The sequence below is a fragment of the Festucalex cinctus genome, chromosome 8 (genome assembly GCF_051991245.1).
Source record: "Festucalex cinctus isolate MCC-2025b chromosome 8, RoL_Fcin_1.0, whole genome shotgun sequence".
Lineage (NCBI taxonomy): Eukaryota > Metazoa > Chordata > Actinopteri > Syngnathiformes > Syngnathidae > Festucalex > Festucalex cinctus.
This window is the reverse complement of record NC_135418.1, coordinates 19,620,836-19,643,775: the sequence shown is the minus strand read 5'-3', so window position 1 is coordinate 19,643,775 and position 22,940 is coordinate 19,620,836. Positions and strand designations below refer to the sequence as shown.

The 22,940-nt window shown below is 42.3% G+C and overlaps 2 protein-coding genes across 5 annotated transcripts in view; both read left to right on the top strand.

The window, feature by feature from the left end:
* The first annotated feature begins 1,561 nt into the window (after positions 1-1,561).
* On the top strand, positions 1,562-12,600 carry capzb (capping actin protein of muscle Z-line subunit beta). 2 transcript variants are annotated; one of them, XM_077529914.1, is made up of 9 exons: positions 1,562-1,885; positions 5,536-5,625; positions 7,736-7,857; positions 9,020-9,133; positions 9,208-9,349; positions 9,501-9,617; positions 9,695-9,760; positions 9,844-9,920; positions 11,118-11,446. In XM_077529914.1, exons 1-9 carry the CDS (start codon positions 1,883-1,885, stop codon positions 11,209-11,211), a joined length of 825 nt encoding a protein of 274 aa, XP_077386040.1. In that variant the 5' UTR covers positions 1,562-1,882; the 3' UTR covers positions 11,212-11,446. The 2 variants fall into 2 exon arrangements, with proteins under 2 accessions (XP_077386040.1, XP_077386039.1); XM_077529913.1 differs by lacking the exon at positions 11,118-11,446 and adding an exon at positions 11,603-12,600 and having other exon boundaries at positions 1,569-1,885.
* Positions 12,601-14,150: 1,550 nt separating this feature from the next.
* The window catches only part of celsr2 (cadherin, EGF LAG seven-pass G-type receptor 2), a 57,916-nt gene continuing 49,126 nt past the window's right edge, over positions 14,151-22,940 (top strand). For all 3 annotated transcript variants that reach the window (XM_077529835.1, XM_077529834.1, XM_077529833.1), the window contains exon 1: positions 14,151-17,959. In XM_077529835.1, coding sequence (XP_077385961.1) covers positions 14,425-17,959 — 3,535 coding nt within the window. In that variant the 5' untranslated portion in view covers positions 14,151-14,424. The remainder of the gene's footprint in view (positions 17,960-22,940) is intronic.

Genomic DNA, 22,940 nt, shown 5'->3' with positions numbered 1-22,940 from the left:
CAGATGTATAACTATTAATGTACTCTGTACTGAGTTTAATACTTATATATTTGCATACTTTCGAAAATTAATTAATTAAATACAACTGACAGAAGTGGCAGTTTAATTCATTTTTGACAACTGGTGCACATATGTGTACATGCAAATCAACAACAGAACAGAAAAGACCAGTGGATGAAAATTAATGTGTATAACAACATCATGAATTAATATCAGCAAAAAATAAATCATAGGCCACTGGAATTGCAAACAGTTAAGCTTGTAGAATACACAGAAACGACCCCGGTGATATGTTCTGGGGACATCCCAACAGGAGGAGGCTCCGGGGATGACCCAGGACACGCTGGAGAGACTGTCTCCTGGCTGGCCTGGGAGTGTCTCTGGATCAATTGGGAATGGGAGAGCTGGGTGAAGTGGCTGGGGAGAGGGAATTAAGTCTAGGTTTCCCTGCTTATATAACTGCCTCCATGAACCAACCCCCCAATAAGCGACAGGAGACAGATGGAGGGGTGACCCTGGTGTAATGTTATGAGTTTGACAGTCAAACGTAAACAGAGATCACTTTTAACCATACTCACTGACATGTATACATGGAAAATATTGACTCTGACGTGATCCCGGCTGTGATGCTGTGATCTGTGAGTTAGCCAGAGGGGGAACATTAAAATCAACTCAACCCAACTCAGCTCACCTTTATTTATACAGCGCTTTCACAACAGCTCAACAGCTCGAGGTCCACTTATTCTCTGGTGAATCAAAACTTGGGCTGAGTAGTTTGTCTATGTATGTGCCCCGTGATTGGCTGGCTTCCTGCCCATCTTTGCCCAAAGTTAGTAGGGATATAGGCTTTAACATACCTACGACCATATTAATATAATGGATATAATATTATACACAACACCCAGAACAACAACCAGCCTTTTTTCAAAGTTATCGATACTCAAGACGATGGCTGATATCGGTATTGGCCGCCATCTTGTGGTTGTTTTACAATCAGGAACTGGAAATTAGAAGAATAGAAAAATGCCATTAATTTCATGAAATTTTAAGGGGAAAACTCTACATTGAGATATATGATCCTTTCTTTAAAATTATCTGTAATTGTTTTGGGGGGGATTTTTTTATTTATTTATGAAAGCTACGTAAAGTGAAAGTGGTATTGATACTTGGTATCTACTCAAGCGTTGAGTACTCCTTCTGGTATCTGTATAGTTACAGTACTAAAATTTATAGATATGTATTTATTAAAAATGAACACATTTTCAAAATCACTCTGTACATGAGCAGGATAAGCCACGTGACTACAGTATAATGTTAAATTATGTACAGTAAAGGTTGATATATGTTTGTGTGCGCGACGGCGCGTGTGCGCGTAAAAAAAAAAAAAAAAAAAAAAAAAAAAAAAAAAAAAAAAAAAAAAATCAGTAATGCAGTATTTAAAAAGTGTTTCCTTCTTTGACGTCCCGACTCTGAAAGTCGAGTGAAAAAGCCTCATATTTGCAAGAAAAAATATGAGTCTATTCACACAGCACAAATGCGCCCAAGCTCACCACTCCTCTCTTGCCATACTTGGCAATGCCTTTCTTGCTTCGTCGCTATTGGCTGGAGCGGAGAAGGCCCAGAGTGACCCGGACATGCAACCGAGGCCCGTTTTCTGACTGCAGCCTCTCCTTCCTGTAAGACCGGTTGAGGAAGTGAATTTCGCTGACAGGGCTGGGTTCACTGAGGGAGAGGCGAACAAAACATCTTCCGTGGGGGGACAGAGAAAAAAAAACAACAAGAAAGCGAGAGGAGCGGTTTGACAAACCATACGAAGGCTATACGGCGTACAGTCACCGGTGAAATCGTGCCCCCTCCCCACCCAGCTGAGACCGCCGCAGACATGGTAAGGGTTGCGCGGTTGGAGCTGGAGCGAGCAAGAGGGGGGATACTTTTGCTGGGGCGATAGGCTAACTAACTGCTACGTGTGCTACGTGAGGCTAAGCTAACGTTAGCGGGAGATGCTAGCTGCTAGTAACCCGAGAGGCTGGAACAGCTGGAGTTGGTCCAAGAGTTGCCAATAAGTTACATACGCGTTACTTACCGCTACTATTAACCTACACGTAACGTGAACAAGGACATTTAATTTATGGCCAAGCGAACAGAGGCTCCCCACATCTAGTTAGCAAGCTATCTGTTAGCTTAGCTCCGTGCCCCGTAGGCGTAAAGTTAGCACAGGATGTTTTGGATTTGACACAAGTTAGTGAAGTGGGTTTGAGAGGAGTCCCGATATAACACACGCTGAAAACTCAGCCCCCCACGTACGCGCAGGTTAAAATAGTCTAACGTGGTGGCCGTTGCTATATTAAGACTGACTGCTCCCACTATTCGCTGTCAGTCTGAATTTATCAGTTTCTCTTGTTTACTTGGTTAGTTTGTTCTCAGTTTTATAAAACAACACGTTTTTTTTTTTTATTGCCTCGAATATGTTCATGTTTCAAACACATGGCATTAATAGCCATTGCATTTCATTTGGGCGGCAGGAGCTCATCTGTAAATACTTGGGTAGTAGAACAAACAATGTCAGCTAGTTTCTGGAGAGAATCGAATCTGCGTCCTGACTAATGTCGAAGTGCCTTTGAGCAAGGCATCCGCTCCACCCCTTACGCCCCTTTCACACAAATATACAGGAGAGTGTGAGTTGATTTCCACTTAAGGGATTTTAATAAATAATATACTGCACCATCATTCCTCAAAGTTTACACCTCCATGTGGTCTTAAATTGTCTTCTGCCCGAAATGGTACGAGCAGCTGTCCCTTCTCCCTAGTCACCCGCTCTCCCCGGCCTCACTTCATCCATCCTGCTGGCTCAGCTCCCCCCCTCTGACCCCAGAGTTGTTGCTCCAAGTCAGTGTTTACTCTGAGACGGGAGCACTGCTAAACACGACGTCAAAGGAGGCGCAGGTGTCTGATGGGGCAGCCTGACGCATCGGCTGAGAGTGATTTTAAGATGAAACATTGCAGTGAATTTGACATTACCTAGAAACAAGTGCTTTGTTAAGGGTTAACTTTGGTGAAAATGTTTACAGGAAGTAGGCCCTTCCCTGTGTGGCATCTTTGACTAGTGGCCAGCTGCATGAGTGCACTTTTGTATAGAAGAAAGTAAATGAATTGAGTGATTAACCACATCCATATGTTGTAATAGAATTCCTCTATATTTACTTTTAACTTATTAAGTTTAACTTATGTGGTGCCCTTTGGCCATTGGTCATTTTCTTAGTCCACTATGCAGGAAATTATTAGTTACCGGTAACCAGTTGTTTTAAATACAAGTTTTAATGGGATCGTAGGATCTCTTTCTCATGTTCTTAGCTCCAGTTGCAGTTCTTGTGTTGTATTGAACAGAATAATGCTACCTGGTGGTCTGCATGAAAGTAGTGCTATCATGTAGATGATGTCATATCGCAGGTGTCGGCCCGAAACCTCATAAGTCACAATTTGGTAACTTTAATATTTTTTCCAAAACCTATACTATTGGTTAGTCCACACCTGGGTGTTCCATATTTATTCATTGTTGTTGTTGTTATGGTTGTTGTTGTTATTATATTTATTTATGTATTTATTTTTACAAAATATTACCCATGACATGACCAATCCGAAGTGTTGATTGTTGATAAGGGCTTGCACTCTGTGATGATGTATATGTAGTGTTAAATGGAACAACAAACATGCTGTTTTTAGGGTCTCCTGAAAAGTGACAATTTTGAAGGGACAAGATTTCGTCCCGGGGGCAGCGATATGCTTTTTTAGGTCCGTCACACACCGAGCAACGTGGCCTAGTGGCGCCTTTCTGCGAGTAGTTTTAATCAGTGGCTGACGATCTGCCCGTGGTTTTGCTGCGCTTTGAAATTTGAAATCATAGGTGAATGGCCAATCAAAAATGCAATATCTAACTGTTGTGCAAACTTATTGATTGTTGACAGTTTGCAATCATAAAACATCATACAGTATGTCATGACATTGTACACTAAGAATGCAAGACGACAGCAAATCTTGGTTCAGCAAGCATCAGGATTTACTCTGGGCCTGTTTTTAGACTTTCTGTGGCTTTTTCAATTCCAAAAGATGAATTGGACTCTATGTAGGATGTCTCACATTACCTAAGCATATCATGTGAGACTTCACTCATGTTACAGAAGCTCAGTTAAGCAGACATAATGAATGTGCTGTTTGTTTTGTGATTTTTGTTTGTTTTGTTGTGACACAAAATACGAGATCTAGAAATGAGCAATTCAGAGGTCGAACATCCCCGAGTGGATCGTGCTAATCAGGAGATTCCTCCACTGTTTTGCGTATTGTACTTTTACTTTTGCATAGCCTCCTACAGTATGTCTTCCTCCACATTCCCCAAGGTTTCGTGTTGTGGCTGGTCTGCCCTGTTTTGCGCTGCATATTTAACGGAGCGAACCCCCCCGGGACAAACTTTGCTGTGTACTCCTCTGTGCTCACTTCCAGTCTTAATAGATCCTTTTCATTCTGATGTCAGATGAATGCAAAATGAAGTGATAATATTTAATAGTGTCAACAGCCCTAATTTAGAATCACCACACAACTTATGTAATAATGTCTACTCGCATAATGCTAGTATACAATACAAAGCACTATATAGACTGGTTAACACATGACATCGACAGTCACAGTATTCAAACCCACACACAGGAAGTGTCAGCTTGATTCCCACTCGGACTGTAGGTGTAAAAGGGAGTGTGAATGGTCATCTGTGTCAAGAAAGCCGAAGCGGTCCGATGGGAATGTTGGATCGCTGTGAACATTTTTCGTCATTATTCATTCATTTTGTCTGTGATACAAACTTAAGGCCGCCGTCAAAATGTCTACATTGTAACGTTTACACTGAAATCCCCACTAGATAAGATAAACAGGAAAGCCAAGCTGCATGCTGCCTCGCCAATAGTAGTTTATAGGAAATCTTGACCACTTTATTCATGTTCAAGTAAGCAAGCACACAAGAAAATAAACATTACAAAAAACAAAAAAAAACAAAAAAAAAACAAGACAAATACGACCAAAAAAGGAGTGAACTCTACACTATATTCATTCAACTGGAGAAGCCGCATTTCAACTGTTTTGCTTTGCATCTTCACCAAAAATTGTTAGGCTAAACAAAAAACCGCCCACTTTTCATCACAACTTTTTTGAATAACAGTGAAGCCGAGACCACACTGAAGGACTGCTTATGAAGACAGTATGCTGCTAATTCATTTTTTACTGGGAAAATACTCACGTGACAAGATGTGAGTGCTGTCCATGCTGAGCTGGAAATGTTCTGAGTGCACCCAGTGGACAAACAGCACTTGGCCTGCAAGGGCGTGCGTGAACAGTTCCTTCACAGGAATCAGGCTTCCACACTCGGATGGACTGTAGCTGGTCTCGTCATTCTTTGCTGAGAATGAAGTCACACAAGCAGTGCTGGTTAAGACAGAAAATTGGCTGTTTCGCTCTGGACACAGCCTACTGACCCAATTGTGTGTTTTTCAGAGTGAACAGCAGTTGGACTGTGCCCTGGACTTGATGAGGCGTCTGCCGCCTCAACAGATTGAGAAGAACCTCAGTGACCTCATTGACCTGGTGAGTGAGTGTCTGCTTGTCTTGTCAGATTTCTCTCTTCTCTCTCTGTGGTGATCTCGTGTCAAAGTTGTAGAATACTTTAAAGGTAATTTCTAAAACTCCCATTAAACACATGACAAAACAAGTATAATAGAAATCATTCCAAAATGTATTTGTTTTACTATTTTAAGCACAAATTAGGCATTTCAAACAGAATTTAACCTTCCAGGTATGTTGCAGGTCAAATTGACCCGTTGTAAAAAATGTCCTTTTTACGAAGATGTTTTGGGGGATTTGTTTTGTTGTTTCTGACACTGTTTGGATAACGAGTGAAATTGACACAGGATCACTATTAATGTTCCTGGAAAAGCAATGTTTCATCAGGGTATTAAAAGAAAAAAAATGTTACATTTAGCTCTAATTGTTAGTACTGAAACATTAAAAGCTCTTTGCACTGCTTTTTAGGTTGTGGGTCAAACTGATCATTACATTTTTTTAATGAAAAAAAAAAAAGTATTTATTTAACTGTTATTTGTGTCAGGCACTTTGGATAATGGCTCAATCTGACCCAATAACTCAATTCAATTTCCTGACAAACAAACATAACAGGAGCGTTAACTTTTTATATCCAGATATGTGTTAGCTTCTCAGAGAAGAAAATGTTCTGTTCAAGTACGCAAGCAAATAACTCATTTGACACCTGCTTATTCACTGATAAAACTGATCTTTTTTTGTTGTTGTTGTTGTTTTGTTTTTAAATAACCAAACTTGAATCAGCCTTTCTGAGAAGAAAATGTTCTTTTTGAGAATGCAAGTATATTTCTAAAATTCATACATACATGTACATGGATAACAGTAATAACATTTTCTTCCTTCCTGGGGTTTGTTCTACTGCATTTAAGCACTTGCCCTGATGTATTGATGACAGGTCAAAAGAAGGAACTAGTGGCCGAATTGGGAGTCAATCCAAAAAGATTGTGGTTGTGTGACAGCCGCTGTGATTCCCAACAACATACTATAAATAACTGTAAGTTGTTAGAAAGAATATTTCAGTGTTTTTGAGAACCTAAAAGAAGGTGAATTCAGATCCTTAATTTTTCTGCCCGAAAAGATCCTGAATAGAGTTTGACATTATTTTTATTCAACAACGTTCTGTCAACCATGCATGTCCTTTACATCTTGCCTATATCAACTGAACAGTGTTTACTGTTTCATAAAGCTAGTTAATCAGTCAGGCCCTAATATTTACTTCTTAAATAGTTGTTGAGTAGTTGAATCTGATTTAAAAAAAAAAAAAATCTGAAATTGGTTATACTTCTAATGTGAACATAGGTGTGTTTTACCAGAGTAATCCATGCTGAGTGTAATAAATGATTTTGGAAACAAATAAGTCACACTCCCAGTGTGAGATTTTGTTTTCTGTGGATTACATTCCAGCCTCCACCCCACCTGCTCACCTTATTTGCCCCTCACCTTTGACCTCTCTCCCCCTGAGCATCAGTGCTCTCCTCTCACCCGTTCCACTGTGTATGGTAGTTAGTGATTATTATCGTTGCTGCCAATCACTTCTTTTGCCGGAACTTTGAGCTCCGCCATCTTGGCTCCATCCCTAGTAATCAGGTACTTTTAAGTCACCTGAAATCACTTTTATTTCCTGTGCACCCACACTCCCTTTCATTTTTATTTTTTTTTGGTGTGCCCAGCCTGCTGCCAGGTGTGTGCGTGCATATGTGTGTTTGGTAATGGGAATGTGGGAGACTTTTTAAAGAAAACAAGGCCTCTTTTGTGTTTGTGCAATGATGCAGTGGACATCGAGGGTCCATGTCAGTCTGTGAGAAGTAATTTGTACCCTCTTATCCCCAGGATATAATGTTTCCTACTGATATTTTATTCCTCCTCTACTTATTAAGGCAAACTGGAATGTCAGGAAGAGACATTCAACCATTTTCTTCCCTTTTAAATTGAGGTTTTCAGTTTCTGTTGTGTGTAATATTGTCTCTAGAATCCTGGGAGTTTTCATTTGCTTTTTAACCGTCGCTTTGGCCCTTGCTCTCTCTTTGAGAGCCACATTGTAGTATTGATTCTGGGAAAAAAAATATCGTCAAGCTTTTCTCCCTGTGTTTGTGTCCAGGTGCCCAGTCTGTGTGAGGACCTTCTCTCCTCTGTGGACCAGCCCCTGAAGATTGCCCGTGACAAGTTGGTGGGAAAAGACTATCTGCTCTGTGATTACAATCGGGATGGTGACTCCTACAGGTAGGGAGCATAACTGCAGCATGGGCATGGGTGGAAGAAGGCTACATTTACACTGCAGGCAAATGTGACTCAGATCGGATTTTTTTTGCCCAAATGTGACCTGTATCTGAAATTTTTTTTTATGTCAGTCTGAACGGCTCAATTCCGATTTTTTTTTTTATTTTATTTGATTTTTTTTTTCTTTCTTCCCCCCAATATCCGACCTGGGTCATCTTCATATGTGGTCCGAGATCTGTCACTTTGTGGACACATAACATTCACACAGCAGACAGACTGAGGTTGCAATTAATAGGTAATGTGAACGCTTACTCAAAAAAAAAAAAAAAAAATCGGATTTCTCAAAAAATTCGGAATTGAGCATTAAGACCTGCAGTGTGAATGTAGCCCAAGACATCCAACTTGAATCTGCTACAAGTACATAAGATGAGCAAATTACAAAGTTGTATCATACGATTGACAGAGATATGATGAGCATGGTCTAAGGGATTTTCTGTTTTAAAGGGGAAGTCAACCCAAAAATATTCCTTACGATAATATGCTCTATGCAGCTCCGCTAGTCTAAACATGGCATTCTGATTAATATTGTGTTTATGAGTTAAGCAGCAAAATCCACCCGTATCAATCTCGTGGAGCGGCCATTTTACCACTTGCTGTCGACTGAAAATGACATCACAGTTGCTCAGGTAATAACCAATCACGGCGCACCCGTTTTCTGAGATCTTGTGACTTTCAGAAGCTGAGCCGTGATTGGTTACCTGAGCACTGAATAACTGTGATGTCATTTTCAGTCAACAACAAATGGCAAAATGCCCACCAACCCAAAACATGGGGGAGAAAATGGTTGTTTTTGCTGCTTAGTTCGTTCCACAAATGCAAAATTACAGGTTTGTCTGTATGGCTTCTCCTGCATACTCATAATAAATTATCATCAGGTAAGAGCATATGAATACTGTATTATTATTTTTTTATGCAGACAAAATACATATTTGGACAGACATTGTAACTACCACCTTTTATCAGCATTTTCCAGGGAGAAACAAAAAAACATGTTGAATTAAATAAACACATTTCCTTAACTTATATATTATATATATATTTCCTGTGACCCCCCCAAAGTTTGATGTACTTTCAACACTATATGTTTTTCTTCCTGGTACTTTAGATCCCCGTGGAGTAATAAGTATGACCCTCCCATTGAAGACGGTGCCATGCCTTCAGGTCGCTTGAGGAAACTGGAGGTGGAAGCCAATAACGCCTTTGACCAGTACAGAGATCTGTGAGTGGAAATGAAATAAACACTCAAAAACGCACACACATTCACACTCTTGCAACTCCAAAATGTGTCTGTAGGTACTTCGAGGGTGGTGTCTCATCAGTGTACCTCTGGGATTTGGACCATGGCTTCGCTGGCGTGATTCTCATCAAAAAGGCTGGAGATGGATCCAAAAAGATCAAAGGGTGTTGGGACTCCATTCATGTGGTTGAGGTGCAGGTGAGTTTCAAGTCTCTCTTGTTCTGATCTGTAAATTTGCAAAATTGCAGAACATAGAAAACCCTTCTAGGAAAAAAACAAAAAAAAACAGTGACATTGAAGATGCCCCATACAGCACGTGATGAGCTATTGTCTTTGTTGACATGTTCAGGAGAAGTCCAGTGGACGCAACGCTCACTACAAACTCACCTCCACCGTCATGTTGTGGCTCCAGACGACTAAGAGCGACTCTGGTACCATGAATCTGGGCGGCAGCCTCACAAGACAAGTACGCTGACAAACCCGAGTGTGATTGCCTTGACGTGCCTGGATGTTACATCAACTCGCTTTGTTTCCTTTCCACAGACGGAAAGAGACGATACGGTTGGAGAGTCCTCACCCCACATCGCCAACATCGGTCGCCTTGTTGAAGTCAGTATAGCGTCGAGCAGGCTGATTCGTGATTCTTTTTGACCGCTAAGCAATGTTGTCCTTATTGACATGTCTTGTTGCAGGAAATGGAGAACAAGATTCGCTCCACACTGAATGATATCTACTTTGGGAAGACCAAGGATATTGTCAACGGACTTAGGTAAGGAGTATGTGGATGTGTGTGCCAAAGTTTCCTTTAAAAAAAAATGCCAACAACAGCAAGTGCAGCTTTTTTGGGGGGGTTCTATCTTTGTTTCTTACCTAGTATCTGCTTAAAGCTAATTATACAGAGATGCCTCATGATTTCTGAGAATGCCCAGGAGTCAAAATCAGTGCAACTCTCAACATTACTAAAATATCCATCTGATAGCAAAACAACAAAGTGCCATTGATGAGCTGTTTCTTCAGCTCGGTTCAGATAAAACAGAATTTTCACGTGCTTTTGATTGTGGGGAAAAAAGTATGACCATCACTAAGTACTTTGTCGCCTCCCTTGGCATTGTACCGAATTACAGCCCCGTCCCACTATTTGAGAAGAACTGCCATAATGACAAGTGCACTAAAAAGTGTTGTCTCAGTAAAACATATGCCATGTTCAAGAAAGGGTTGCATTTTGTGTTTTTAAACAGGATTTGATCAAATTAAAGCATATTTTCACAGCAATTGACGGGTGTAATGCATTAGTGCACTACTTAAAAGCTGCACTTTGTAACAATTTGCCCCAAAATAGCTGATTCTTTACAATAGACTTTTTAGTTGACCATTTATGACTGAAACATTTTTTAATTAGTAGATTAACATCATAGCTGTTCATAATGGAAACTCTTGCAATCTTCTGGCCAATAAGTTTCAGACAGTTTTCAGGTTTGAATTTCCTGCCCTCTGTCTGCTGACATGCACATTGTTGTGTACTCTATGTGGGGAAAAAAGGAAACTGCAGTTTCATTTTTCGGCCACAGGTGGTAGTAGCGATTCAAAATACAATTTTCTGCATTCAGTACCTTTAAATATAAGTACTTGTGCTTGTATTCAGTCTAAAAACACAAAATGTCGCAAAATGTCACGATTAAGTCATGTGTAGATAATTCAGTGCATTGTTATTTTACATCAGAGGAATCTATATTCGACATCCGTAATGTCGGAAGTTGTACTGATGCCTTTGGGGCCTCCCAGGAAATTGTATTAGCATCTCTGCATTAATGTGTCTTTTTGTATTTTGTATGCACACCATCACATCTTCCCCAATCTCCTCAACCTTTCTTTCTTTTTATTTTTAAGCAGTGCTTATATCTTCTCGACATCTTCCATCCACCCTGTAAAAGCCTCCTCTCCCTTCCACCTCTTGTCTGTGCTGTAGATCTATTGAGTCTTTGCCCGATAACCAAAAGTACCGGCAGCTCCAGAGGGAGCTGTCGCAGGTCCTCACCCAGCGTCAGATCTTCATTGACTAGGGTCGGAGGTACAGCCTGGCATGGGGAGTGTGCACGTGTGTGGAAAACGACGCTCAGTTTTGGTGTTCCTGTTGAATTGAGTCCAATAGTCCTGCATTTTTTTTAAGTGTGTGCCCATATGAAAATAATTGCATTGAGTTTCTTCTTTATTAACTGTTTCGTCACGGTTGGCGTCTGCGAGGAAGCAAACTGATCGTGTCGTATTCATCTAAAATGCACTTGACTAATTGATGATTGCCCCGAATGTTTGCAGTGTGTAAATGTGAATGCTTCTTCCTTGCACAGGAGCAGAAATAGGACTGAGACACTTAACTAACATTCTTTTAGATTTTCTTATTTCTGTGTCCACACTGTCTGACCATCATGTCATGCGTGTGTGTCGCCCTCACAGGAGTGTTACATCTCTGGCTGACAAGTCAAAGCAGGAGGCTCTCCAAAGCGAACTGTTCAAGGCGCTCAAACTGAAAAACCAAAGCTAGAGATGCTACTGTTGTGTCCGTTCCTCTCCGCCATCTCTTCTCGTTTTTTTTTCTGTTTTTTTTCTCTTTTTTTTTCCCCGTCTCTCCCTCACCGCCTCATCCTCAGTGCTGCACTCTTGTTTCTTTATGGGGGGGGGACTTAAAGCAAATTAAAAAAAAAAAAAAGAGAGAGAGAAAAATGTTGATCACCCCCTTTTTTTCCTGTTAGGTTTTGTTTTCACGTATCTCTCCACGTTCTGAAGCCATTCACTCACACTCCCTTCCTTGTTATGAAACTAACCATAGCGTTATGACGGTTAACGAAAATCTTTCAGTGTGAGTGTCAGCGTAGTACTAATCCCCCCGCCCCCTTCCTTCACACTGTCCTCAGTCATTTGGAACTGAACGATCTTTATTTCCTCTCAGTTGAGGAGACAAACATGCACAGGCTGTGCTCTAGGTGGCATCGTCGTCGTCACGTACATCACCCCCCACTACCCTAGATTTATTTGTCTAAATTGATAACTCGTTTTAGTCTTCCCCTTCACACCGAGGCTTTTGCCTTGTGTCGGAAGATTTTTACTCGTCATCTGTCGGCATGCATGTGAGCCCGTGTGCGAGCGAGGAGCTGCAGTCAATGGAAATACTTCCCGCCATAATAATGACCCCCACATCCTACCCTGCGCTCACCTTGCCACATGTGTATAACATGTCAGTTTAAGCCCCCTCCCCTCTTTACAGTATCTTAACTCTTCTCTCTGCTCACCTTCTATGTCTTTGTTGGGGGTCACAGTTTTTGTGTCGGTGGAAACCTTTGACTGTTTCCATTTTGGAGGGGAAAATTTGTATTTTGTTTTTGTTTTAATTTTGTAAAGCTTATGATTCATATTGTATTAGAGCCTCCAGCAACAATAAAAAGTCAAAAAAGCTACTCTTCTTCTGGTTCTTTTTAGGAGAGACGATTAGGGATGGGCATTATTGATTGAATGTTACAAAATTAGTCGATTGTGTGGAATTGTTGCAGCTAGCAGATGTGCCGTTAATTCAGTCTCAACTACTTTTTGATGTAAAACATCAATCTGCTTCATACAACAGATTGTCCCAATAAAAATATAAGTGGATGTAGTTCCCAAAAGATTGCAGTCAAATGTCCATCCCATATAGTATAAAGTTGTATAGCCTTTCACATTTTTGTCATGTTATTTGTTTACAGTATATACATTTCACTGCTCATCATATGTAACTGGTTCTGTTCATTTATATATATTTTTTTCCATTAGTTAATTGAAATCCTGCAGATTTGGTGCTGTTTGCTCATCACCTATTCAATTGAGGCTCTTCTGCTTCGAGAGAAATAACTTACTCTTGAGTAAGGTGACATTGAAATTATGTCAGAGGTTCTGAGTGGAATAAACTCAAGATTGAGCCTCAGCGGTGATAGTGCTTAACTGATCTGAAAATACAAGGACGAAAGGGCAAAGTCATAGTGGTGAGATTCAAACCTAACCTTCTGTTATAAAGAGACTAGTGTTCCGTTCAGAAACCGGTGTTATTTAATTTATTCATGTTCTTATTTATTTTGTCATGAAAATGCAAATGTGTAGCATGAAGATTAAGAGCAGCATCTCAGTTTGACCAGTAGGTGGTAGTAATGAATCATATTTGTTGAATTGTTAAATGAATATCTTGGAGCGTCGTTGTATTTTTAAAAGCAACGATTTGAGCATTTTACATCTTTTTTTTTTTTTTTTTCGTCTTAATTGTTCAGACGGGTGTGCATCCAACTCCAGTAAGTGGAATTGTCGAAGTATAGAAATTTAAGCACAATGCTCTGGAGGAAGGGAAATAACTCAAAAGCCAAACAAAACTTGACCTAAACATATGTGACATTAGCTTAGTCAAGCAACTAAAGTTGACACTACCCAGTTTGGGCCAAACAGGTGACAATATGCATAACCTGTTTGATGAGCTCAATTAACTTCTATGATTCCATACACAGATTGTAACAAGTGAGCCGTGGAGTGGAGGAGCAACCTGACCGTGTAGTTTGTTACAAGGGAGTCAAACATTGAGGAATGTCATCTATTAATGAGTAAACCACTGTTAGGGGTGTTTTTGGAAGGATTACACAAGTTTTTGTCACTCATTAATTCTATTACACATTATGGGAGATCACCACTTGGGGTTCCATCTGCTTTTGAAGAGGGCACAATGGAGCCAGAAAAAGTATGCCCATTTTCGATAAGAGAATGAGTGAAATAAATGACCTTTACTGGCGAGAGCCACTGTTGACTTTCCAATGTCCCCGTTGAATAAATGAAGCCCCGGGAGGAAGTCTTCATTTATCTCCGGTGGCAGGGTTTGTGGACCCCTTCACAGAACTGTCCGACATTTACATACACGCACACCCGCACGCACGCGGGTTTATGTTAATGAGGAACCCGAGTGAGTCGCAGGAGCCATTTTCGCCATTCAAGCGGAGTTGCGCAGGCGGTAAGGATGTGCTAGCGAGCTCGTCGGTGTGTGTCAGTGTGTTTGTGTGTATGTCTATGTGAAAGACTACATCCTTCAAAGGTTTACCTTTACCTTGAAAATCCATTTTACAACTAAAAAAAAGGCACCCGGAGTGGGAAGTGCACTCGCCGTGAGAGAGCATGGCTCCTCCGCAACAAAAGAAAAGTCACTGGTGGAAAGTTTAAGGAGCTCCTCGTTTTGAACTCCTCTCTCCGAACACTTGGACGCACATCGAGGAGCGATGCGCTTCGTTCAATTGGATTTTCTGCTTCTTTGCTGCTGGTGGGAGCTGGTTCCGCTGGTGTCCAGTTACGCGGTTCACCTCAGCGAGGATGCCCGACCGGGGACGGTGCTGGCCGGCGTGGAGCAGCGCGCGCGGTGCGCCCTGGATCAGGTGCTCGCTCCCAGAGTCACCGAGCGCTTCCTGGACACCGACCCTGAGACGGGGACCGTGTTTCTTTCCGAATGGCTAAAGTGCGCCTCGCTGCATTCCAACCCGTTTACGCTGTACATTGTGTCGGACTGCGCGGACTCCATGGGTTCCGGCTACCGGCACCTCATCACCAGCCGGTATGATGTCCACGTCCACGGGAGAAACTGTTCAAAAAAGCCCACAAGGAAAGCAGAGTGGGACATGGAAGTGCTCAGTTTGTTTGTTAAGCCGACACAGTGCCACCAAGCCGGTTTTGCTTTATTTCCAGTGAGGGGGCTGCTACCTGGTGAGCCCACCCGCTGCCGGGTCACCAGCCGGGGCCACTTCTACTTCTCCGAAGGGGATTTGTTTGTGTCTGAGACTCTGTGCTGGAGCCAGAACACGCTCCTGGAGCTGGACCTGTTATGTGATGTCTTGGTAGGAGACGGATCCACACGCGTGGACCCCATTTTCATCCACTGGCGTGTGGGACAGGGGCCCTTTCTTCAGGGCCACATCAGGAAGTTGCTAGAAAAGGCAGCTCGCTCCAACTCTGGGATTGTGGGCAGGAGGAGGAGAAGCATCAACAGCAGTCCTCAGTTTCAACCCCCAATGTACCAGGTGTCCGTGGCGGAGAACAAGCCAGCTGGGGCTTCTGTTGTTGTTTTAAAAGCAGTCGACTTAGATGAGGGTGAAGCGGGCCGGTTGGAGTATTTCATCGAGGCTCTCTTTGACAGCCGCTCTAATAACCTTTTTGCTGTGGATCCGGCCACCGGCGTCGTGTCCACAGTGGAGTTGTTGGACCGTGAGACGAAAGAAACCCACGTGTTCCGCGTGACGGCGGTGGACCATGGAACACCTCGGCGCACGGCCATGGCCACGCTCACCATCACAGTCAGCGACGCTAATGACCACGATCCCGTTTTTGAGCAGCAGGACTATAAGGAAAATATTAGAGAGAATCTAGAGATCGGCTATGAGGTTTTGACGGTGAGGGCCACTGATGGCGACGCGCCAGTTAACGGTAACATCCTCTATCAAATCCTTAATAATAATGGGACAAATGATGTGTTTGAGATTGACTCCAGGTCTGGTGTTATTCGCACCAAAGGCCTTGTAGACAGGGAGACGGTAGATGCATATATGTTGTTAGTCCAGGCAAATGACCAAGGTCGTGACCCTGGGCCCCGCAGCGCCACAGCTACTGTTTACATCGTGGTCGAGGATGACAATGACAACGCTCCCCAGTTTAGTGAGAAACGCTATGTGGTCCAGGTGCCTGAGGACTTGGCCCCTAACACTGAGATCTTGCAGGTGAGCGCCACAGACCAGGACAGGGGGAGCAACGCCATGGTCCACTTCAGCATCATGAGCGGCAACTCCAGGGGGCAGTTTTATATCGACGCCCAGACAGGTCAAATGGACCTGGTGAGTCATTTAGATTACGAGGCAAGCAAAGAATACATCTTAAGAATCCGAGCTCAAGATGGCGGCCGCCCCCCTCTCTCCAACATCAGCGGCCTGGTCACGGTGCAGGTACTGGATGTAAACGACAATGCCCCCATTTTTGTCAGCACCCCATTCCAGGCCACCGTGCTGGAGAACGTGCCGCTAGGCTACTCCATCATCCACATCCAAGCTGTGGATGCCGACTCCGGCGACAACTCCCGGCTGGACTATCGTCTCACTGAAACCATGCCGGACTTCCCTTTCAGCATCAATAACAGCACAGGGTGGATTGTAGTGGCGGCCGAACTGGACAGGGAGAGCGTCGACTTCTACAACTTTGGTGTGGAGGCCAGAGATCACGGCTACCCTGCCATGTCCTCCTCCGCTAGCATTAGCATGACCATTCTCGATGTTAACGACAACAACCCGGAATTCACCCAGAAGGCGTACTACATGCGACTGAATGAGGACGCAGCCGTAGGGACCAGCGTGGTGACGGTGTCCGCCGTGGACCAGGACATCAACAGCGTAGTGACGTACCAGATATCCAACGGAAACACTCGCAACCGGTTCTCCATCACAAGTCAGAGTGGAGGTGGGCTTATCACATTAGCGCTGCCGTTGGACTACAAACTAGAGCGCCAGTACGTCCTGACTGTAACCGCGAGCGACGGTACGCTCTTCGACACGGCTAAAGTGTTTGTCAACGTCACCGACGCCAACACACACAGACCCGTTTTCCAGAGCTCCCATTACACGGTCAGCATCAACGAGGACAGACCGACGGGCACCACGGTCGTCCTTATAAGCGCCACGGATGAAGACACGGGAGAGAACGCTCGCATCACCTATTTCATGGACGACAGCATCCCTCAGTTTGACATCGATCCCGATACTGGCGCCGTCACCACGCAGATGGAGCTGGACTACGAGGACCAGGTTTCCTACACGCTGGCCATCACGGCCCGCGACAACGGCATCCCGCAGAAGTCGGACACCACCTACCTGGAGATTCTGGTGAACGATGTGAACGACAACTCGCCGCGATTCCTCAGAGACAACTACTTAGGGTCCGTGATGGAGGACGTGCCGGTGTTCACCAGCGTGGTCCAGGTGTCCGCTACGGATCGAGACTCTGGCCTCAACGGCCGCGTCTTCTACACCTTCCAGGGTGGCGAGGATGGTGATGGAGACTTCATAATCGAATCCACATCGGGTATCGTCCGCACGTTGCGTCGATTAGATCGAGAAAATGTGCCGGTCTACAGCTTGCAGGCTTTTGCTGTGGACAAAGGGATTCCATCTTTGAAAACGCCAATAAACATCCAAGTGACGATTCTCGACGTGAATGACAACCCTCCGGGGTTTGAGAAAGATGAGTTTGACATTATGGTAGACGAAAACACCCCCATTGGCCTTGTGGTTGCGCTTATATCGGCAACGGATCCCGATGAAGGCAGTAACGCGCAGATTATGTACCAAATCGTGGAAGGGAACATCCCAGAGATGTTCCAGCTTGATATCTTCTCAGGAGAACTGACATCGCTAATAGACCTGGACTACGAGATGAGATCTGAGTACATCATAGTGGTCCAGGCCACGTCCGCCCCTCTGGTCAGCCGCGCCACGATCCACATCAAACTCGTCGACAAGAACGACAACGTGCCCGTGCTCAAAAACTTCCAGATCATCTTCAACAACTACGTGACGGACAAATCCAGTAGCTTCCCGGCCGGAGTGATCGGCCGCATCCCCGCCCACGACCCGGATGTTTCGGACCATCTCCGCTACAAATTTGAGGTGGGCAATGAGCTGAACCTCGTGCTACTCAACCAAACAACAGGCGAGATCCAGCTGAGCCAGGCGCTGGATAACAACCGTCCCCTGGAGGCCTCCATGAGAATCTCAGTGTCAGGTAAGATAATGACACAGTACAGACTCACTCAGATGTGCTCGTACTCCATTTCCATTTTCACTTCACCTGATAATGGAAGTGAGCAGCGGCTTAAGTATGACTTTTTGTGCTTACAGAGTGATTTTCAATGCAATCGAAATATTCATGAGGGAGGATTAACATTCTCGACAGGACACGTTGAAAAACAAGACATCCAAGCATTCAAATTCAGTCATTGGATTTGAATTGTTTGATGTGGGGGCAGATTCTGTAATTACTTGAACCCTCATTAAGGAACTCACTTATTTATACCAGCTTGATTTGTAGCCGTCTATTGTGGAGATTTAAATAGCTGCCAGACTGAGCTTGTCTGTCTCCTGCGGGATACACACTCCAGCGGGCAGACTGATCCTGAGCCATAATTGTCCATTATAGCCCCGCTCCCAAATACAAAAGAAAGACTAATTGAATTATGGTCTGCTTCTAGAGCTTGTTTGGAGTGGCAGCTGAGAGTTTATGTCCTTTAACTGTTTTATTGTTCAACTGGTGTTTTTAACAGCGACTTTTCAAATCAACTGTACGTAGTGTTGATGACAGCCAATGGTGTGTTTAACGACAGCAGCTAAACAGAGAGGATTCACTTCTTGGTTTTGGCTAATGTAACCAAGTACCTGGCAAAGTGGTATATTTCTTTACTTCTCTTGATCGAAGCTTCAGTATTATGGAGGATCAAAAATGCCAAAATACAATAAATAAATAAAAGTGAAAATAAGAATGAATGTAAAAATATAATTAAAAAATTAAATTTAAAAAAAATATATTTTCTATTTCTTTCCATTTTTTTTGGTCATCCATAGCTGATAGTGTCTGCAGCATGAAATAAATAAATATGAGAGCAGAGCATTTTATTTATTAATTGTCATTTAATTCTATTTATAAATTTATTTTGTATTTATTTCAACATTAATTTTTATATATATTTTATTTTTCAATCTAGTTTTTTATTTTTTTTTAATTTATATTTACATTTATTTATTTATTAATTTATAAATTGTTTTTTGTTGTTGTTTTTATTTCATTTTTTAATCATTTATATTTATTTTTATCTTTAATTTTTGAATTATGTTTTTTATGTCCGTTTTTATTTTCACTATTATTTATTTATTTATTTATTTATTTATTTATTTATTATTTTGGCATTTTTGGTCCTCCTACAGTTTTGCACGCAAACACTAATTACAGTTTTCCTCACTCTGAAATTGTGTCGGAAAGTGAAGTACATTCACAGAGAATAAGAGTGCAGTGTTCCCCCTTTTGTGCCGCAGTGTGCACTGCTGTAAATCTGCCTCCTCTTTGACCTTGGCAGAAGCAAAGAGAAAACGCAACACAACGGGGGACTCAATTAAGGGATTGGACAAGAAGGTTAAATTGAACATGGATGTGGATTAAAACCGATGGGTGTTTTGGGGATTTGTTTGACCTGGTTAAATGGGTTTTGGTGATTGACAATTCTGTCGGTACAGTATCAGTATTAGTTACGGTGTTCATACAGAAGGTGGCCGTATTAGGATGGCCGAATCATTTGAATCTCATATCATGAGTTGTTTTCCTAAGCCATAAACTGGGTGTGGATTTTTTGTTTTATTTTTTATTTTTTACCCGGCAGGTTACTTAGGTTAGATTTGGGCGGGCTGGAGTCCTGAAGCTGGTGACCATTTGTGTACTGAAGTTGAAGTAAATTTAAGGATCATGGGTCAAATCCCGGCCAAGGCAGACGGTCCAGCCTTGGGAAATGGTTAGGTTGCATAAGGAAGGGCGTCTGGTGTAAAAACTGTGCCAAACATATCATGCGCATGACTTGTGGTAACCCTTGACAAGGGAAACATGCTGTTTTTTTGTTTTTTTTGTAATAAAGTTAGTATTGTTTTTAACCATATCTACACCGGTAACCTGGTAACCTATTTCTTGGTAAGTCTAGTCTACCTCTTAAATCTCGACCCAATGCTGGGTCAAATCCTCAACCCAATGCTATTTGTACAATTTACTCAGCATTGGCTCAGCCACTTTGGACCCAGTACTGGGTTAGCTGTTTCACCCAATTTGGGTTACTTTTAAGTGTAAATTGTCACCTTCCAGTCTCTGTAATTCCCATACATACTGAACATTGTGGTTACTGTGTCTTATGAGTTTAATGGATTGAAGGTGTTTTGCTCCTCTGGAGAATAATATAGTGAGTGGTCGATCGACAAGCTGGTTCTAAAAGTCAAAGCAGGCTGTGGTCAGGGGGCGACAGCTGGGTCTAACCAATTAGAGTCCGTATCTCCCCACGGGTCCCGCACCTGCTGGAGTATGTATGTATATGTGTCACCCGTGCTAAGGGCAGAGGGGGGGTTGAAGTTGTAGATGTATGAACTGGGAGCTTGATTAAAGATGCAGCAAATAAAGAAGCAAGAAGAATTCTCTTCTTTTACATGCTGCTGAGTGCTGACCCTAATTTTCCAAAGCTTCCCTCTCCAGGGACCTCCCAAGTCTTCCCCATTATCTTCATCTTCATGCTGCAGTTTAAGAGGCCCCTTATGATCGACGATTTGTGATGGGCTCTTTTGTTTGTAGTTGGACTGTGATTAACAGAGCTTCTGTGCGCCGCTCTCCAGCAGTGAAATGGTTTGAATGAAGCTGCACTTGGCTAATAAGCCTTCAAAGTCAACTTGGAGTCGACAGCAGCTTCCCGTCAACCATTTTCCTGCTAGATCTGCTTTGAACGTTTTCGTGCTTGCTATCTAAAAGGTTTGTAATTTCATCACTTTCACCTTCAACGTGCGGTAGGACTGATATTTAAATGAGCTGCTTCCTTTGCAGTCTCAGCTAAATAAAATGCCCCAAGTGAGGAGGATGTGCCCTGTTTAAAGTCAAATCCAGGTTGGTTTTTCCTCAAATTGCACATCATCAATATCAATTACATCACTTTAAAGGCGATAAAACATTAATAATGTTTCAAATGATCCCAACCCCCCACCCAAGAACCGCAACTGACCTATATTCATGAATAAATTAGCCATTAGAGGGAACTAAGCAGACTCGATAGGCGTCAAATTGTAATAATTCATTTCCAAAAAGATACAGATTACATTGGATTAATGGCCATGAACAACCACAGTAAAACAAACAAGATAAAATGAAATCAGTGATTGGATCATTGTCTAAGTCATAAACACAATTTGCTTTTGTGCCGTGAGCCGACATAAATTAGTAATCACCGTATAATTAAGTGAGCCGGTTAAGAGGTAGGATTTACAGCGGCTTGGCTCCATTTACTGTAAAACAGTTTGCGGTCAGATGAGTCAGTGGATTTATTTTATTATTTTATTCATTTTATTTGTTATATATGTGTTTTATTTATTTATTTGCTATAATATTATTATATTCATGATTTATTATTGTATTATAGTATTATTTATTATTATATTTATTGATAATGTGTAGTGTTCATTTTATTTATGTATTTATTTATTTTTTAATATGTATTTATTTATTTATTTATTTATTTAATAGTTTTATTGATTTTCTTCTGCATTTGACAACACAACCAGATCCGCGATAAAGACGAATTCTGGTCACAGCGCAAGCCGAGAGGCTTCTTGTCATCCAAGGGATTAAATTTGCTTTTGCATCTCTTTCCTGGGATGTGTCAGATCAGTGTTCAGTGATCAACCGTTCCCAGGCATGCGTGAGCATGCATTAATAACTGTTTGTATTTGATGCCGCAGTTTGTTCTCCATTGTCCTTTCATTGCATCCTTAAACCCAGCTAATGCTCATATACACGATATAGTGTGATGTGAGGGAATTGTCTTTCCATTGTTTTGTACATGTGGCGTGACCTGCTTGTGACCTGATTTGTTTAAACCCCTTTGTTGCAAGTAATTTATACATTATCTTTAATATGCAACAAGGACACTCTGTCCTTTGTTTGAATTCAATTCCTGGCATATTGTTGCGGATGCCACTGTAGAGATTGTGACTAACACGCCCCCACGACTAATGAAGGCAGTTTGATTCGACTCACATCCCGCTGAGCAGCTACTTCACTTGCGCGCTGGACAACACGTTTTTCTCTGTGGTCAGGGGCGGGCGGGAGAAGGAGCACTTTTAAGTTTCAAGTGTACCGCTGAAGTGGGTGTGGACGAGCCAAGATTCCAGGCTACTTTTTTTGTTTAGTTCGACACTTGCACAATCTCATGAGATCTAATACAAGATGTGGAGTGCAGTGTAAATCCCGCCTTTGCAAAGATGACAATCCGCTTTGAATTTTTTTAAATTATTGTGATTGTAGTCGAGTAGTGTAGTAATTGCACTGCATGAAGCAGCTAAATGTTACCTCTCTGGTAGTCTCAGTCAAAATTTTCAATTAAAACAGAGCTTTATTCTCTTTTTAAAGGACTTTATTTCTGACGCAGCTGTCGTAATGAATAAATGCACCTAATGTTGTGAACAGAGATTGTATGGTTCACACCTGACCTACCCCATTAGTAATCCATCAAGAACAGAACGCAACCTCACTTTAGCATAACTGCAAATTATAGTTCCAAGATTAGATAATAAATTGTGGATTTAGGGTCGGTTGGAGTCACTGATGGTGTAGTGGTTCGCTGGCCAGATTTATATGTAAAGCACGGTGGGTTGTGAATGTGAATGGTTGTCTTATAATATGTGCTGTGTGATTGATTGGTGACTAGTCGAAGGTGTAATATAGTCTTTCTTGGCAGGGGTGTAGTAATAATTAAATAAAAATAACATTTGTGACAATGAAAACATCAACTGCGGTCACACGTTAGCATGCATAGAGCCTGTTATTTATTTTTTTTATCCAGTACATTTTGTAAGTAAACTTTTTAGTACAATAAATCCATCCACCCATCCATTTTCTTGACCGCTTATTCCTCACAAGGGTCGCGGGGGGTGCTGGCGCCTATCTCAGCTGGCTCTGGGCAGTAGGCGGGGGA

What these genes read in the sequence shown, in the direction of transcription:
- capzb (XM_077529914.1), top strand. An exon ending in TTCATGTGGTTGAGGTGCAG is followed by an intron (nt 9,350 to 9,500) that starts GTGAGTTTCAAG and finishes TGACATGTTCAG; the next exon opens with GAGAAGTCCAGTGGACGCAA. An exon ending in GCGGCAGCCTCACAAGACAA is followed by an intron (nt 9,618 to 9,694) that starts GTACGCTGACAA and finishes TCCTTTCCACAG; the next exon opens with ACGGAAAGAGACGATACGGT.